The sequence below is a fragment of the Fragaria vesca genome, linkage group LG5 (assembly GCF_000184155.1).
Source record: "Fragaria vesca subsp. vesca linkage group LG5, FraVesHawaii_1.0, whole genome shotgun sequence".
NCBI classification, from domain to species: domain Eukaryota; kingdom Viridiplantae; phylum Streptophyta; class Magnoliopsida; order Rosales; family Rosaceae; genus Fragaria; species Fragaria vesca.
In genome coordinates this window covers 24,845,839-24,862,686 of record NC_020495.1, presented here as the reverse complement: position 1 = coordinate 24,862,686, position 16,848 = coordinate 24,845,839, and the positions used below count along the sequence as shown (strand labels likewise).

At 39.3% G+C, this 16,848-nt stretch overlaps 2 protein-coding genes across 2 annotated transcripts in view; both read left to right on the top strand.

Moving 5' to 3' along the window:
* The window catches only part of LOC101303817, a 7,587-nt gene extending 5,699 nt beyond the window's left edge, over positions 1-1,888 (top strand). The window contains exons 9-11 of the mRNA XM_004301753.1: positions 535-654; positions 822-893; positions 1,244-1,888. Coding sequence (XP_004301801.1) covers positions 535-654; positions 822-893; positions 1,244-1,351 — 300 coding nt within the window. The 3' untranslated portion in view covers positions 1,352-1,888. The remainder of the gene's footprint in view (positions 1-534; positions 655-821; positions 894-1,243) is intronic.
* A 2,663-nt stretch (positions 1,889-4,551) lies between these two features.
* Positions 4,552-8,224, top strand: LOC101303525. The gene is made up of 16 exons (XM_004301752.1): positions 4,552-4,584; positions 4,698-4,752; positions 4,854-4,954; positions 5,283-5,540; positions 5,622-5,738; positions 5,835-5,936; positions 6,070-6,111; positions 6,232-6,339; positions 6,454-6,558; positions 6,641-6,658; positions 6,785-6,870; positions 6,946-7,063; positions 7,147-7,247; positions 7,327-7,417; positions 7,497-7,588; positions 7,690-8,224. Exons 1-16 carry the CDS (start codon positions 4,552-4,554, stop codon positions 7,997-7,999), a joined length of 1,737 nt encoding a protein of 578 aa, XP_004301800.1. The 3' UTR covers positions 8,000-8,224.
* The last annotated feature ends 8,624 nt before the right edge of the window (positions 8,225-16,848 follow it).

Here is a 16,848-nt window from a genome sequence, read left to right as displayed (position 1 = left end):
TGTGACAAATAGCTTGTCAAAAACAGTAGCAGACTCAGCAAAACTGAGTTTTCTGGATTTTCAGATTTTGCTCCAACTTTGCAAGATCATAACTTTCTATCCAGGGCTTTGTTTTCAAAACTCAAGCTATGTATTTAAAGCCTGTAGTACCATCTTTAAAATAGGCTAGGGTTCAGTAATTTTGGTTGGAGTTGAGTGGGTAGAAATTGATGTCAAAGACGGCATCTTGCACACTGTTTTTAAGTTTGAGTATGCTTCCTTGTTTTATGTTGAACTACGAGTGGCTTGATCCCTTTAAAAGGGTACGTAGGCAGCCCGATTAAGTGTTGGGTGCAACCGCAAATTAACAAAATAAAAATTTAGGTTCCAAACGCGTCAAAAATGTTTGTTTGTTGTTTTTGTTTGATTATGAGATCCTATCTCATTTTCGATTTAAGATTCCCTTATTTATTTTATTCATTTATTTTTTTTTAACACCTGGGTCAGGGTGTTACAACTTGAAGGTATTAGACTGCTGTTAAACATGGAGATTAGTTGTGCATTAAATACTTACAATATTGTATTCAATACTTACAATATTGTTGTAATTTGCAGAACCTTTGTATTGGTGCTGCATATAGGCCTGTCCAGGAACTATTAGAAGAAGAAACCAAGGTACAAATATTTTGAGTTGGCATTATGCTAGACAAGATGTTAGTTATTTGATAGACAACCTTCAAAATGCTATCATCAATGGTTTTGATGCCCAATTTAAACAGTCCTAGTTTGCATACTGATTTCAGTGGTTCCTCAATTTGTGATGTGTTGTAAACTCTGTACAGGGCAGCAAAGGTGATTCATCTGCAGCTTTAAGGCCAGTTAATTTAGATGACTTTATTCAATCAAAAGCCAAGGTGAAAAGCTCTTCCAAGTTATTGTGTTCCTTCCTGTATAGTAGGTACCATCTTTATCAGTTATAACAGAAGACATTGTTATATGATGTTTTTAACAATCATCATAATCATCTCATGAATACGTTGTCCTCTACAGTTAATTTCTAAACTAATTTCAATATGCTTCCATGAATCATTTGAAATTAGTATGGAGCTATCGTATGAATTATGAATCTTTAAATATATTCGTCGTCAAGTCTTTTTGTTTTCTTGGATCTTTTGCTTGAAAATTTGAATATAGATGTCTTGGTATTGTGCATGCAATACGTAATACTGACATGTGAATTTTCATTTGGGACTTGATTTGGTAGGTTGGGCCATCTGTGTCATATGATGCTGCAAGTATGAACGAGCTTAGGAAATGGAATGAGCAATACGGTGAAGGCGGAAGCAGAAGAAAATCACCATTTGGTTTTTAAAACTGCTCTTAATAGGTTGACCCAAATATATATATATTTTTTCTGTATTCTTAGCAAGAAAGAAAAGGAGAGGCCCAATTTCTTGTTCATCTCTTAATGGAGAAAACTGAAGAAGCCAACTATGGAAGCCACTTTTCTTTCTCGGAGGGGAAGGGAAAGAAACCGATAGAATATTGCCCAACTTTGGTGGCTTAGGAGAACCTTAGGAGGCTTTCACCCTTTTTGAGCGGGTGATGAACCTAATTTGTTCTATAGAAATCCCCTTTTAATTTTTCATTCTTGTAAACTAGGTTAATGGCAAGACTGTTTGATGCAGGAGCATATGGACATCATGTCTTATTTCGTAATCTTTGATATTTTGTCATTAAGATAGATTTAGAGAATTATTAGGATTTACTTTTATTTACCTTCCCCTTTTAGTTTGAGCCTACTTATTCTCTAAGTATTGTAACCCATATATATATGGGTATTGTAGTAGTTGTTGGGAGTTGATGTTTCATGAATAAAATCAGTCTATTTGCGGCATGGATTTGCCCTAACCTTCGAGTTTGCTAGTCCTTATTTCTGGTGTCTGTTGAGTGACTGTTGAAGGCCGGTTCTAGATACCTGATCCGCATCAGTTGGTATCAGAGCTCTGGCAAGAGCTTGGTGGATTCCATGTCTCAGGTCGGGCGAAAATGCGGGGGTTATAGAATGGAGGGTCGTGACGTCAACAACGACATGGCTGAAATTAAAAGGATGCTTCAGCAACTTGCGGTACGTATCGATCGCATCGAAGCTCGACGACGGGGTCGTAAGAGTTCCGACGGGGAGAGAAACGCTACCACCTATCATCAACGTATTAATCGCATCGAAACTTTCAACCACAAGGGTGACAGTTCCGACGGGGAGATATGCGTTGGCCCATTTCATCGCAGTGCTCCGTTATGTGAGTCGGGTGAAGAGGGGCATAGTACTTTCAACTACTCTGGTTGTAAGTCCACTATCTTTAATTTTCCATTTGTTGAGACATTATTTTTTGAAAAAGCAGAGAAAGATAATGTTGTGGACTTTAGTAAGCCACCGATTTATGATGATTGTTCGTGTGAGATTTGTTGTGGCAATTGCGGTGTGAAAGAGGATGAAGACACCAATAAGGATGCAATCAAGGATTGTTGTGGCAATTGCGGTGACGAAGAAGATGAAGAGCCCAATAAGAAGGCAATCAAGGCAATGAAGAAGGATATTAACAATAATTTTGTTGATTTTCTTAGAGTTAACATCTTCGTTATTCAGATTCCCAAAACCATTGTTAATCTTGTCAATGAAATCAATGATGTTAAAGGAAGTTTTGGGACTACGAGATTGAGATTGAAGAGAAAAACTATTGGGTCAAGATCAAGCATTTATTCCAAGTATTTATTTATTTGGAATGGAAGAATTCAATTGCAAGCTAACCTGTCAAAAGAAGATTTGAAGCAATGGCACATTTTGTCTCGATTTTCTTCGATCAATGGTTTGAATTCGAGGACGAATTCTTTCCAACCAGGGGAGTTTGATGCAGGAGCATATGGACATCATTTAATGTCTTATTTCGTAATCTTTGATATTTTGTCATTAAGATAGATTTAGAGAATTATTAGGATTTACTTTTATTTACCTTCCCCTTTTAGTTTAAGCCTACTTATTCTCCAAGTATTGTAACCCATATATATATGGGTATTGTAGTAGTTGTTGGGGGTTGATGTTTCATGAATAAAATCAGTCTATTTGCGGCATGGATTTGCCCTAACCTTCGAGTTTGCTAGTCCTTATTTCTGGTGTCTGTTGAGTGACTGTTGAAGGCCGGTTCTAGATATCTGATCCGCATCACTGTTACAATAAAACACATTTTAGTTAGTTCAGCCATATTACAGAGGGTTTAGATCCCTAAGTTTTGTTTCTGTATTATAGAAATTTGTGAGCAATGAATGTTATACAGGGGACTTATCAGCTGCAAAGCAGTCATTATTGCTTTCACTCGATCTTATCTTCACTATGATTGTGATCTATTACGTTCCAATAATTGATATAGATTCAAGCTTAGGAAATGTGATTACAAAACTAGAATATGTTTGAAGTTAAGTGCAAAATACGAACATAAACGACCAAAGGGTATATGATGGTCCCTGTGTCAAGTGTTACTATACCGTCAAGGTGTTCTTCTAAACCATATATGGTAGTAGCCGGGGTTTAAGAGAGATTTAAGATACGATAAACCCTTACAAAGGTTTTGCTGATTCCATAATTTCAACTAAACCCTGAACCTTACAAATGTGATTGTTGGTGAGTCGGGGTTAACGTGTTGATAATCTTAGGGCTAGTTTGGTATTGCTGTGACTTTAAAAAAAAAACTACTGCTGCTGTACTGCGAAAATAATCAGCTGTGAATTAAAATAGTTTTGTGTTTGGTAAATATTAGTTTTAAAAGTGTTGCCAAGATAAAATTTATTAATTTCTAGTGTTTTTAGTGACAGCTGCTTTCAAAAGTAACCTTCAGGTTGCTTCTAAAAGCTGCTGCCAGTAACCTGTAATTTTAAAAAAAACTGTTTTTTTTTCATTTACCAAACACTATAAAATCTAAAAATTCGGATAGAAGCTGATTTTTTTAAAAGCGAAGCTATACCAAACTAGGCCTTATTTGGGTTAGAAATGAACATGTCAAATCTGCTTGAAGTTGGTGTTGTGATAATTTTGGTATGATTGTTCCCCTCGAAGTCTTTATCAGTACTAAAAAGGTCTGTTTTAAGCTGTTAATCATGGTTATGCACTTCTAATCGAACCATGATGGAATGTTGGGCCTTATCTTCTCTAGTAAACTGCTAAACCCGGCCGGCCCGACCAAACCCACAAAGCCCAAGCACGTGTCCAATAATTCTAGGATCGGACAGAATAGAAAATTACAATCCAACGGCGCAGATTGAAGCAGATCAAAACCCTCACACGCTCGCATCAAGTAAAACCCTCACGTCTCACGAGGCTAAATTTTATATAAATAAGAGCATCGCTAACCTCTTGTCCAAAAAAAGAAAAAAAGAAAAAAAGAAAACCTCTTGTCCCTCAATTCATTCCCAAATTTCCACCGCTCTTCTTAAACCCAACCTCCCTAGGGTTTTTCAGAGCAGCCTCCACTTTTCTTTTCCTTCTTTCTTCTCCTCCAATAACCCATTCTACTACTTCCAATGGGCAAGTCAAGCAAGAAGTCTGCCACCAAGGTATGATTCGTTCCCTTCTGAACTCTCTTGTCTCTCTAACTCTATTGGCTCGTAAATTTGCTGCTGTTACTTTCATGGCTTTGGTTTTCTAATCGTTCTGTATATTGTTACAGGTTGAGGCAGCTCCTGCTGCTGTAGTTCCAGTCTCCAAGTCTGGCAAGAAAGGAGGTGTAGTCTCTTTTTTTAACTTTTTGGTTTTGGTTGCGAAGAAGTATTGGTGTTATATTTGGTTTCCTGTGTTAATTTTGGTGTTTTGTCTTGTCTTATAGGCAAGAGGGAAGCCGAGAATGAGATTGTGAAGGCAGTGAGTGCGAAGCAGAAGAGAGATGCCTTATTCTGTTATTTTTCTGAAGCTGGTGATTGGCTTGTAGTATGCAACTGCACATTGTTTTGTTGGTATTGGTTTTTTGTGAGGATGAAAATAATTGTGTTTCGAATTTCAGCTTGGAAAATAATTTATGTTATGACTCGACTTGTTTTGTGACTTAATTGTTTGGAAAAAGAAAAAAAAAAAGGGTATCCAAAATTGATGTATGTGTTGCGTTTGCTTGATTTATGTATTGCTGAAATGGCTGTGGATGATTTTAAATCTTTACTTTGAGTGTTAACTGTGATATTCTCTTTTTGAAATTGTAATTGGGTTTGCTTAGAATGTAATTGAAACACCATGATGAATAATTGATTGTTTTTCTTTTCAGCCTGCTCCCAAGACCAAAACTGTCGTTCCTCCTAAAAAGCCTGCTGTAGCTGCTAAAAAGGAAGAGTCTAGCAGTTCTGAATCCTCTTCAGATTCTGATGAAGATGAAGTGAGTGATACATCAAATTTTCTGATGCAGAGCCATGTGTGTTCACTTTGTAATATTCCTGCTGCCAAAACTGTTGTTGCTAACAATGGAAAAAAAGCCGAGTCTTCTGAAAGTTCAGAATCTTCTGAAGATGAATCTGAGGAGGATGAAGTGAGTATCCAGTATAACGATGCCTGTCTTGTAAAGTTTGTAATCATAGTTCTAAATTCAAGTTTATCTGTTTATTTCCAGGCTCCTAAAGTTAAAGCTCCCACAAAGTTGCCACAAGTTGTTGCTAAGAATGGCAAGAAGAAAGATGATTCAAGCTCCTCTGATACGGAATCAAGTGAAGATTCAGAGGATGACGACGTTAGTTGTCTTTTGAACTTTATATATTTTTGTTATTGATTAAATGATATCTTGACATGATGTTTATTAGATCTTCTTGTTGTCTCATTATTGTAGGAAACTCCTGCTAAAGTTACTGCACCTGCAAAGAAGGTGGCTGTTCCCGCTGCAAAAAAGCCAGATTCAAGCGGTTCTGAAGATAGTGATTCTGATGATGAGGTGTGTTACCTTTTGTTGGACTGCTGTATAGATATTATTTTATTTGGGTTGTATTTCTCTTTGGATACTGGTGAGATATCTTACAAAATACTCTAGGAAAAGTTTTTTAAAAATAGTATATTACTGTTAGCAGGGCACCAGTGACGACTCATCTGATGATTCAGAGGAAGAAAAGGTTTGTCTTGACAGTTAGATTACAAAATGATGATAATATTGAGTTAAAGAGTAAAATTGTACTGTTCTTTGTTTTAAGCATTAGTTGGTGGTTTCATAACCATTATATTTGTCTCTGTAGCCAAAGAATGCCAAACCTGCTACCAAAGCCTCTCAGCCTGCAGAGAGTGAAAGCAAAAGTGAAAGCGACTCTGATGAAGATGAAGATGATAAGCCACAAGCTAAAAAGGTATGCATTTTGTTTACATTGATTACTAATTTCATGTTCTATCTGATATTTTTTTTCATTTTACCTGTCTCATCTGTTGATGGCCGTGTTTTCTATATGGTTGCTCATTTAAAGATCCCTGCCAAAGCTGCTACAAAGGAAAGCAGTTCAGATGAGGATGAGGATGAGGAAAGTTTGGAAGAAGAATCTGAGGAAGATGTGAAGACTGCAAAGAAAAAGGTTTACTTTCTAATGCTGGGTAAATAAGGCATTAAATTTTGTTCACCTTTTTCAACATATTAATATTCCACATTTTGGCCAGGACTCGGACGTAGAGATGGTAGATGCTCAATCAAAATCCGAAATCAAAGCTGCAATGATCCTTTTCTCCTGTTTCATTACCTGCATTCTTGTATATTTATATCGGCGAATATTTTGTTTTGATCCTTCAAATATTACTTTGCAGCCTAAAACCCATGCTACTCCAGGGACGTCGGGTTCCAAGACTTTGTTTGCTGGAAATTTGTCGTTCAGGATTGAGCAGAACGATGTGTATGTGTCATCTCTAATCAGGACTTCAATTGACTTGGTTTTGGTGGTGTTGATCTAACACTATGATTTGTATAGGGTGTTGTTTTTCAAGAATGTTGGCCAAGTTGTAGATGTCCGGTTCGCCCGTAATGCTGAAGGAACTTTCAGGGGATTTGGGCACGTAAAATTTGCCACTGCTGAAGAAGCACAAAAGGTAGACCAGATGTCTTGATTGGTTTCAGTGGGATGTGCTAGGTTTTGTTTTTAAATGCTGGTTACTAAATCCTATTTTTGCAGGCTCTGGAGGAGTTAAATGGTTCTGATTTGTGTGGGTGTCTGGTCAGGCTTGATTTGGCTCATGAAAAGGGTGAAAGGGGTGCATACACTCCTCACAGCGGGTATGTTTATCTCTTCAACTGGTATTATGAAGCTATAATTTTTTTGTCCCATTGCTTATGTTTTTCCTTCACATTACAGCAAAGAGGGCGACTCTTACCAGAAAGGAGGACAAGGTCAATCACAGACAATATTTGTAAGAGGATTTGACACAACACAGGGGGAGGACGAGGTAAATTCTGCACCATAAACTGTAGCTCCATCTTATCTGTTTTGTGGTGTATGCATTTCTCTGAAAGTTGTCGTTGCAGATACGAAGTGCATTGCAAAGTCATTTTGGTTCTTGTGGTGAGATCACACGGGTGTCCATCCTGAAAGATTATGAAACTGGCGCCCCCAAAGGGTTTGTGCTTCTTTTATTCTTCTATTCCTGTGATGTCTCTGATTTTCCAATTGTGAGTGGTCTATTTTTTGGTTAACCATTTTCGTGTTTACCAATATCAGGATGGCTTACATGGACTTCTCAGATGCTGATGCTCTCAACAAAGCCTTTGAGCTTGATGGCTCCGATCTTGGAAATGGTTATTGTTTGAATGTCCAACCTGCCAAACCTAAAGGTCATTTTACATGTGGACGGGACCGATTTGACAGTGGCGGCCGTAGAGGTGTTCGTCGTGGTGGTCGATTTGACAGTGGCGGTCGTCATGGTGGTCGATATGACAGTGGCGGCCGTTGCGGTGGTAGTGATTCTGGTGGGAGGCGTGGAGGCAGAGGCCCTAGCCTAGCAACCCCTGGAACAGGTCAATATCATTAATATTTTTTATGTAGTGCTTCAAGTCCTTTCATTTTATTTGTAGGGGTGTGTCTACTGTTTACAGATGTTTCTCTGGCATTGTTCTCCCAATCTCCCTGATTTCGTGCTTCTGGTTTTATGTTTATATGACGTGTTCCATATTCTCATTGTTCATTTCTGTACTACTGCTGGGAAGAAAACGACCTTCAATGACGAATAGGCAATTCCCCTCTTAACATTTGGCGTATTTATCCATGTTAATTTATTTTAGATGCTTATCCATGTTTTCCATAGACCTTCAGGTATGTTTGTTACTATGGACTATCATAGCTGGGCTTAATTCGTAATGGAGTCCTACCTTACACAAGCCTAGCTTATTTTACATTAGACCAAACCCATGTTTGGTGCATTATTAGGATCCTTCACTCAAAACAAGAACACAGAATTATCAGAAAGAAGAAGACTAACGAAGCTCAAACCCAGAATTCTAAAATCGTAATTCAAACCCAGAAATTCAATCATTCAAATCCAGATTTACCAACATCATCACCACCAACAAAATTCATAAACCCATGAAATCGATTGAACCATTTGTTGTTCTGGGCATTTGAAAACCCATCTGATTTTGGGCAATTGAAAACTCATCATCACCATTAACAAATGAAGTTCTTCATCACTCGCCATCACCCTGTTTCCTCGAGCTTTGCCTTGTCGGAATGTTGAATGATTTTCGTACCAGGCATACCAATATTACTCTCAGTTGCATCTGTCTTGGAGTAAATAGATCCACCAATAAATTCAGTTGATAACCCAGCAACGATGACTCCATTTCATTCCATCTTCGGGTGAATTTGAAGGGGTGGCTCACCGGTAACTCTCCCAAGCTTTGTCACCTCGAATCTCATACTCGATTTCGGATATGGATTTAAAGAAATTCAATCTGGGTTGTAAAAATTTTACTAAGATTGGAACTTTGTGGAAGAAGAGAGAAACAAGAAGATGTGAGAGAGATGAGTGAGATGCGTTGCTTCCATAGTCCCCCCAATTTTGGGGGGTTTACGTAAGGAGCAGAGGTAGGCCCAGGGACTCCATAGCTTCATTTAAGTGAGTCCCGTATTCAGCCAAACGCTGGACTACTTTTATTTTCTTGGGTAGTCTCACGTAAACCCATGTGACAAACGTGCCCTCAACGTGATGTATAAGGCGAGTGGCATTTTTGTATTTTAGCATTTCAACTATTATAAAATATTTTTATTGGTCAGCATTATGTAGAATCTTAAGATTTGTGCTAATATTGGTTTTTAGGGGCCGCTTCTGTTGCGGACCTCTGACTTGCGGACCATTTACGGACTTTCAAAATGTGTCCGTTGGATTACATGAGCGGCCTACAGGTTGATGAGTACAACTCCTTCCCGTGTGGTCACATGCATCCGAACACAATCCACCCCCTCTCTCTCTTCAGCGCATCAGAGCTCCCAACCCACAGCTAGACCTCCTCCAACCGCACCAGCCACCACTGCTGACCTCACTCCCATGGCCAAAAGAATCGAAGAGAGAGAAAGCTAGGGTTAGGAGGAAGGAGAAAGGGAAGAGAGAGAAAGAAGGGGAGGAGCAGAGGAAGGGGCCGAGGAGGGAGTAGAGTGATCGGAAGGAGAGGAGGAGGAAGAGGAATGAGAGAGAGGATTTGCTTGCGGCGGAGGACGAGGAGGAGGAGAGGGGTTTGGGGGTTTAGGGTTGAGAAAGGAGACGCGGTGTTTGGAGGGAGTGGCGGAGGAGGGGGTGAAAGGGTAAAGTGGGTATTGGCGGGAAGTGGTGGGAGTGGTGGAGGCGAAGGTGGTGGGGGTGGTGAGGCGTTGAGGGAGAGAGAGACGGTGGGGGCGGCGGCGGCGGTGGTGGTGGTGGTGATCGGTCATTTTGGGATTTTGGTGGTGTTTGGGTTGGGAGCTCTAATGCGCTGAAGAGAGAGAGAGGGGGAGGATTGTGTTCCGATGCATGTGACCACACGGGAAGGAGTTGTACTCATCAACTTGTAGGCCGCTCATGTAATCCAACGGACATGTTTTGAAAGTCCGTAAATGGTCCGCAATTCAGAGGTCCGCAACAGAAGCGGCCCCTTGGTTTTTAAGAGGAAGTAATGTTCTTAATTTGTTCTTGTCCCCCACATCACTTTGAATAGAACGCTAGAATCACACTGGTTTTTGTCCCTATGTTCTGTGAGACCAAATGACTTAAGTGCTGACATAAGTGCCGATTAAACTCGATAAACTCATCAGAACCCGCGGTATGAATGTTTAGTAACAAAACGTTAAACAAACTGAAGAAGTGAGTTCATGTTCTCCTTCATCTTCAAATTATGTAGATCAAAGGGAGCTCTGATGCGCTGAAGAGAGAGAGAGGGGGAGGATTGTGTTCCGATGCATGTGACCACACGGGAAGGAGTTGTATTCATCAACTTGTAGGCCGCTCATGTAATCCAACGGATACGTTTTGAAAGTCGGTAAATGGTCCGCAATTCAGAGGTCCGCAACAGAAGCGGCCCCTTGGTTTTTAAGAGGAAGTAATGTTCTTAATTTGTTTTTGTCCCCCACATCACTTTGAATAGAACGCTAGAATCACACTGTTCTTCTGATGGACAGCTTCAATTGTCTGGGGTTTTTGTCCCTATATTCTATGAGACCAAATGACTTAAGTGCTGACATAAGTGCCGATTAAGCTCGATAAACTCATCAAAACCGGCGCGTATGAATGTTTAGTAACAAAACGTTAAACAAACTGAAGAAGTGAGTTCATGTTCTCCTTCAGCTTCAAATTATGTAGATCAAAGGGAATTGTTTTTACATAGCAAAGAGCCAAAGATACACTCGTTTAATGAATCCTCGCACACCATTCATACAGGAAACAGATTTAGAATTAGGAAAACTTGTCGTCGGCGGTGGCAGGGGGATCTTTTTGATCATCATGTTGAGAAACAACAATTGTAGACTCCTGAAGAATCTTGGAAGGGCAGCAATCAGGCCAGTTGTCAAATACAGTCTCACATAAACAGCAATACATGGGGAACATGATGCTTGCTAGTACCTTCACTCGTTTCACCATTCTCACCCTCACTGTAGAAGTAAGCATCCATATCCCACCCTGGTAACAAACCTTTTTCTAGGCCTGCTTTGTGTGCAGCTGTAGACTTAGCAACTGTTAAATACATTATGTAAAAATTAAAAAGACAAAAACCTAAATTAGAAATATTATGATTGCATAAGATTGATCATATAGCTTGAGCCAAAAACCTAAATCAAAATGAGCATGTCTTGTAATTCTCATCTAAGCATGCACTGCTTACGCATATTAGAAAATAAGCTCAATTTTTCGTAGGTTCGTAGATAAACATATATATATATATATATATATCCATAAAGCCTCGTCAATGTTCTCACAAAACCCTAAAACAGTAATCAAGATCATACCGTCTTCTTGAGACCAAATGCGGTTGAGCTCATCACAAAGTCCCCAAGGCCCAAGTAAGATCTCCTTTGTTATCCGTGGCCATAGCGGAGAGGATTTCGGAATAACAGGCATTATGATCCAGTGTCGGCTAATAATTTATATGTGGTGGGCTTTGTAACATTGGGCTTGGCCCTTAATGAATATCCATTTACTGTTCCAAGTAAAAAATTTCAAAGCTGCGAGAAAATAGTAAATCCCATTAAATCCCCTACCTCGTCGATTAATCCCAATTCCATCAAAATTCTCGTTTCAGAGTTCGCCTTCACTTTGCTTCAGTCTCCGGTTTCCTATAAAACCTTCCAAATTCCAGAGCCGATGGTTTTATAACTAAACCAGCAATGGAGTTTCCGTCTCCGTCTCCGTCGCCGGAGTCGAAATTTCTAGAAGACTTCGGCCAAAAGGTTGACCTCACAAGGCGAATCCGTGCGGTTCTACTCAACTATCCGGAGGGCACCACCGTGCTCAAGGAATTGATTCAGAACGCTGACGATGGTGCCACCACTGTAATTTTAAAAAATGTATGTTTTTTTTTATTACCAAACACTATTAAATTTAAAAGTTCATATACAAGTTTATTTTTCTAAAAACGAAGTTGTTTCATACTAGGTCTAAATGAGAAAACAAAAGCCAAAATCTTTAGAAAAAAAAAAAAACAAAATAATGCTTTAACTCTAGCAACTTCCTCACATTGGAGATGTTCTAACATGTTTTTTTTTTCTTCTTCTAGATTTTGAATTTCTTTTTTGATTAAATGTGCTACTGTGTTATAACACTATGAGTCGAACTCATAACATTTCACTAACATTCTAATAAGATGAGACTTATGTCACTAGATCAATTGGTGTTGGGCATAGATTTTGAATTTAGGTTTGTGTTTTAGACTTGGGGTTATAATAACTGGGTTACTGGCAGGGCCAGCCCTGAAAGATTTGAGGCCCAATGCGGGAAATTTTTTGGGGCCCCTTGTTTAATTTTTGGGTCCAATATTTTGTAAAAAATAATATATATATATATATATATATATATATTTATATTGCCGGGTCTGCTCCTCAAAAAAACTTCTCAAACAATATATTTTACACAGAGCATTGCCAGGACTGGTTCAATTACAGATGAAAAGCATAGATCCATTCTTCATTTGAAACGCTCAAATCAAATTCTGATAGGGTCGATTTGGTTGAAGTTCTTCCTGTTCAACTTGGCGTGAATCATGATGATGATCCTCGCATACAGAAAACCAAAGGGCAGATGGTTAGAGAACAAGATCACTAGATCAGATCACATCTTTCAAAATCAAAAAAGTTGTATTCACATGGAAGCAGATTGAAATGCATATAGCTAGCAAAGAAATGATTTCTGTCTTAAATCGGATATCATACTACTGACATCAAGTCGAATCCAGCCTCACTGCATGAAAACAACCAGAATCCAGCCTCACTGCATGAAAACAACCAAAACATGAGAAAAATGAACCCATTCAATTTTCAATTCTCAGATCCAGCTTTCCCTGCTTCGCGATTGCCTTCACCAAGTCACCGGAGCAAGAAACAGCAGATGGTTCCCCTCGAATCCCTTGATCACCTGCGAGGACAATTAATTAGATGAGGATCGATGGTTTCTATGAGATGGAGGAATTTTTTTGTGATAGCCAGATTGATTTTTTTTTTTTTTTCCTTTCCGATAAAGATGAGAGAAGAGAAATAAACGAAGAGGAAGAAGATAAGAGGTAAGAAAGAAGAGAGAGATGAACTCAAAAAGATGAGATAGATCTGTGAAAAGAACTAGTATGAAATATTAAACTCATAAAATAGACACCCACTAATAAGAAAAACAAGAAAGTGTTCTAAGATATTCTGTATCTTTCTAGATATTCTCTATGTGTGTCTTGGTCTTATGCCAATAGGATATGTAGTTTGACTAGATCTATGTATTCATATCCTTAGCATATTGGTATTGTGTAATTCCATATATAAATGGCTCCTATCAATAAATAAGATGATAATTCTCTTGTTATCTCTTTGTCTCTACATTTTATCCTTCATCACGTTATCATGCACTTTATTCTGACCCTAGAGCCAATAGCCCACCATTTATTTTTTTCAAACCCTAAAATCGGGTAGCCTTGTTTTTCCCGATTTCTGACCAAAATTTCGACTTTCCTCCACCGGAATTTTATATCCCCAGAAAGCTCTCTCTGTCCCGGATCCAACGCCGCCGGCCTCACCCTGAGAACCGGCCGGAAAGTCTCCTTCTATTGCGTCTTGGGGCTATGCAATATTTGCATGCAGCTTTACTATTCATCTACGACCCACCATCATTGAATTTTGTTGTACTACAGCTGGTGACTGTGTACCAAGATTGACACGAAATTGCAATCCTTGAGCTCGGCAGGATTGAAACGAATCTCCAATCCTTGAGCTCGGCTAGATGTTATTTTTAGGTGCCAAATCGCATTGCCACTGCGTACAATGATGGGTCATTTGAGATGAATAAATTTAGGTTGGATATAAACCTCCACCTATAATCCGCATATGTAGAAACCTTGTCAGGCGATCTGATTCACCGCTAAATTGCGGATTGTCACTTTGATGAGACAATGTTCCCGCCGTTAGGGGGAGATAAGAACACAAGTGTTCAAGTGGAACGACGTGAATTGTCATGGTTTGTCCCCACTAAGTCTCATCTTGATCCCAAATGCTTAAAGTGTTAAAGTGACGAGATCACATGCTGCAAATATGTCTGCAATGATTGATGTCCTACAAAAGGACATGGCGCGACCAAAAGGTGTTGGTCTTGACGCCATCACCATGGATGGTGAAATGGTGACGCCATATAGTGGCAAAATTGGTGTCACAAGGCCGTGTGACTCCCTAAAAAGAGGGAGGCCCTTAGGTTCGATACTTTCTCGCACTAGGATGAAAGCGAGCTTGGCACAACTTGATCCATTGATCAGTGATACTCAAATCCGTCTCATGAAGTCTGAATTGTGATTATCGTTGGGGGACGCCTCAATGTAAAATCCAATCCATATAGAGATCTCTACAAGTATTACACTAGTGTACATGAGGACGTGAGATAATGAGTCTACTATCGAACCACCCTTCGTTGATGGATATCAACTTAGTTGATTGGCCTAGTGGAAAGATGCGATCCAACATTAACAAAGAGATAGGTCCTTGGGCAGGTGATGCCGACATCGCAAGCTAAACCCTATCAACTATGCCTTTGTTAGATAGCGTAGTGAGAATAAGTGCTTAGACTCACCTTATGGCGGAAGGTCTCTCACTAACACGCACTGAGATCAACTACGATGAGATATGCTCTCGTAATGGATGTCATTGAACTCCACTACTTTGTCAATTTGGTAGTTTCCGAATAACTGAACATGCAGCCTATGAATGTGGTCATAATAACATCTCTATGGGATCAGAGATACACATGAAGATCTTAAACGAACTTCATTCATCCGAATCAAGTGGCTCCAAACCACAGGAGCACGCGTTTGCTAAATGTATTGAAACGCACATGGACTCTACTTGATTTGGAAGGGATATAGTGAATTATACCTTTGCGTGTTTATTCCGGATTTACATGGACTCTTGATGAATCAAGAGATTTCAATATGTATCAACATCCAAAGAAAAAGATCTTGGGAAGACACGGTCTCGATAAGACACTCGATGACTGTATTGACGATGATTTTCCATCAATCGGCTTAGACACTTTATAACTAGTGAGGCCTACATATACTCCCATGATTAGTCAAAGTCTTTACTCTAAATTGAGATCCGTTGTTTTGTCTAAAGCAAGATGACAAATATGTGTTAAGAGATGGAGTTCCCATCTAAGTACAACAAGACGCATCAATGTACTCAACACAAGACGACAGACTTGATATCTCATTCGTTATGAAAAGTTGTAAAGCTAAGTGTAGCTATGCGCCCACGCAACGCCAATGTAATGGCAGTAACTCCTTTTTCAATACTTAATGGTATGAAAGGTTGAAACTTATTCTATCCCTACATAAGAAAGACACATCAAAAGCGAAATCAGAATCTGTCAAGTTTTGTAGGTCAACTTCCACGGGACCTATAGAAAATCTCACTCACTGGAAAATGGTGAAATTGTTACCATTGGAAAGGTCTATGTGTCTACTTTCCAGGGACACCAACCATTTGATCATACCTATCATATTGAGTGAGTTATGGCCGTTTTCGTAAAGTAGGACGAATCTGTCCGAGAATCTGATTTTGGCAAAACAGTCAACTTCGACGGGATTTTGTGAACAGATCCTGATGAAACAGAATGTGTGTAATATACGGTTGCAAAGCTAAATGAGTCTAGTTTCCAAAACCGTTTACGGTTCGTTCATATGTATTTCCTAGAGGAAGTTACGACTGTTCTAGTAATTGAAGGTCATGCTGCGCGGAAATCTGATTTCCTGCACGAACTTATGTTTTGAGTTCACAAGCGGCCTTCTCCTCAAGATCTAAGTGTAAAAGATCATTTGAGGACAATACGGCATGATTTAGTTAATCATTGCCCAATGCCACATTTGAAGACATGTTTAAAAGCATTGACATGCTAAGTTATTGAAACTTCCGTGATTAGTAAGAATCAGGAAGAGCCCTATGATTGATGTAAAGATCAGGGGGAGGTACGAACTTCAGGGGGAGTCTAGCACATACATACATGTCACTATCAAATGTGAAGAGTGCGTTGTACTCTTTTTCTCCTACGATCAAGGTTCAGTATGAATAATATTCTGTCAAAATGGATTCCAGAATCTGAGAGGAGTAGAGCCTTGGCTCTGGTTTACAGTGGGATGTACATTGGTTCAGTTACTGGCTTTGCATTTTCACCTTTTTTAATACACCAGTTTGGATGGCCATCAGTCTTTTACTCCTTCGGTTCCCTAGGGACAGTCTGGTTTGCTGTTTGGCTAAGTAAGGTGATAGAACTTTGCAGACAATTAGTAATCGATTTTCTTATTTACTTATGATGCATGAACATATTATGTATGTATGAGTAAACCTTTAATTTGTTTGGGTGATGTTATGTAGGCATACAGTTCACCTGCTGAGGATCCTAAGCTGAGACCTGAAGAGAAGAAGCTAATTCTTGCTGGTAATGTGTCTAAGGAACGCGTAAAAGTGATTCCTTGGGGACAAATTTTGTCCAAAGCACTTGTTTGGGCCCTGATAGTTTCTCACTTCTGTCACAACTGGGGAACATTTATTCTTCTTACATGGATGCCAACATACTATATGTGGGGTTTTTGTGACTTGACGAGGTTTTTGACGAGGCAACAGATCAGCACCATCGGCATATCAGCGCGCGGCACAAGGGAGAGTGTTCTAGGATATTCT

Excerpts from the sequence above, each read along its gene's own strand:
- LOC101303525 (XM_004301752.1), top strand. The coding sequence starts at position 4,552 with ATGGGCAAGTCAAGCAAGAAGTCTGCCACCAAG. Across the intron at positions 6,112-6,231 it reads ATGATTCAGAGGAAGAAAAG|CCAAAGAATGCCAAACCTGC; the intron begins GTTTGTCTTGAC and ends TTGTCTCTGTAG. Across the intron at positions 6,340-6,453 it reads ATAAGCCACAAGCTAAAAAG|ATCCCTGCCAAAGCTGCTAC; the intron begins GTATGCATTTTG and ends GCTCATTTAAAG.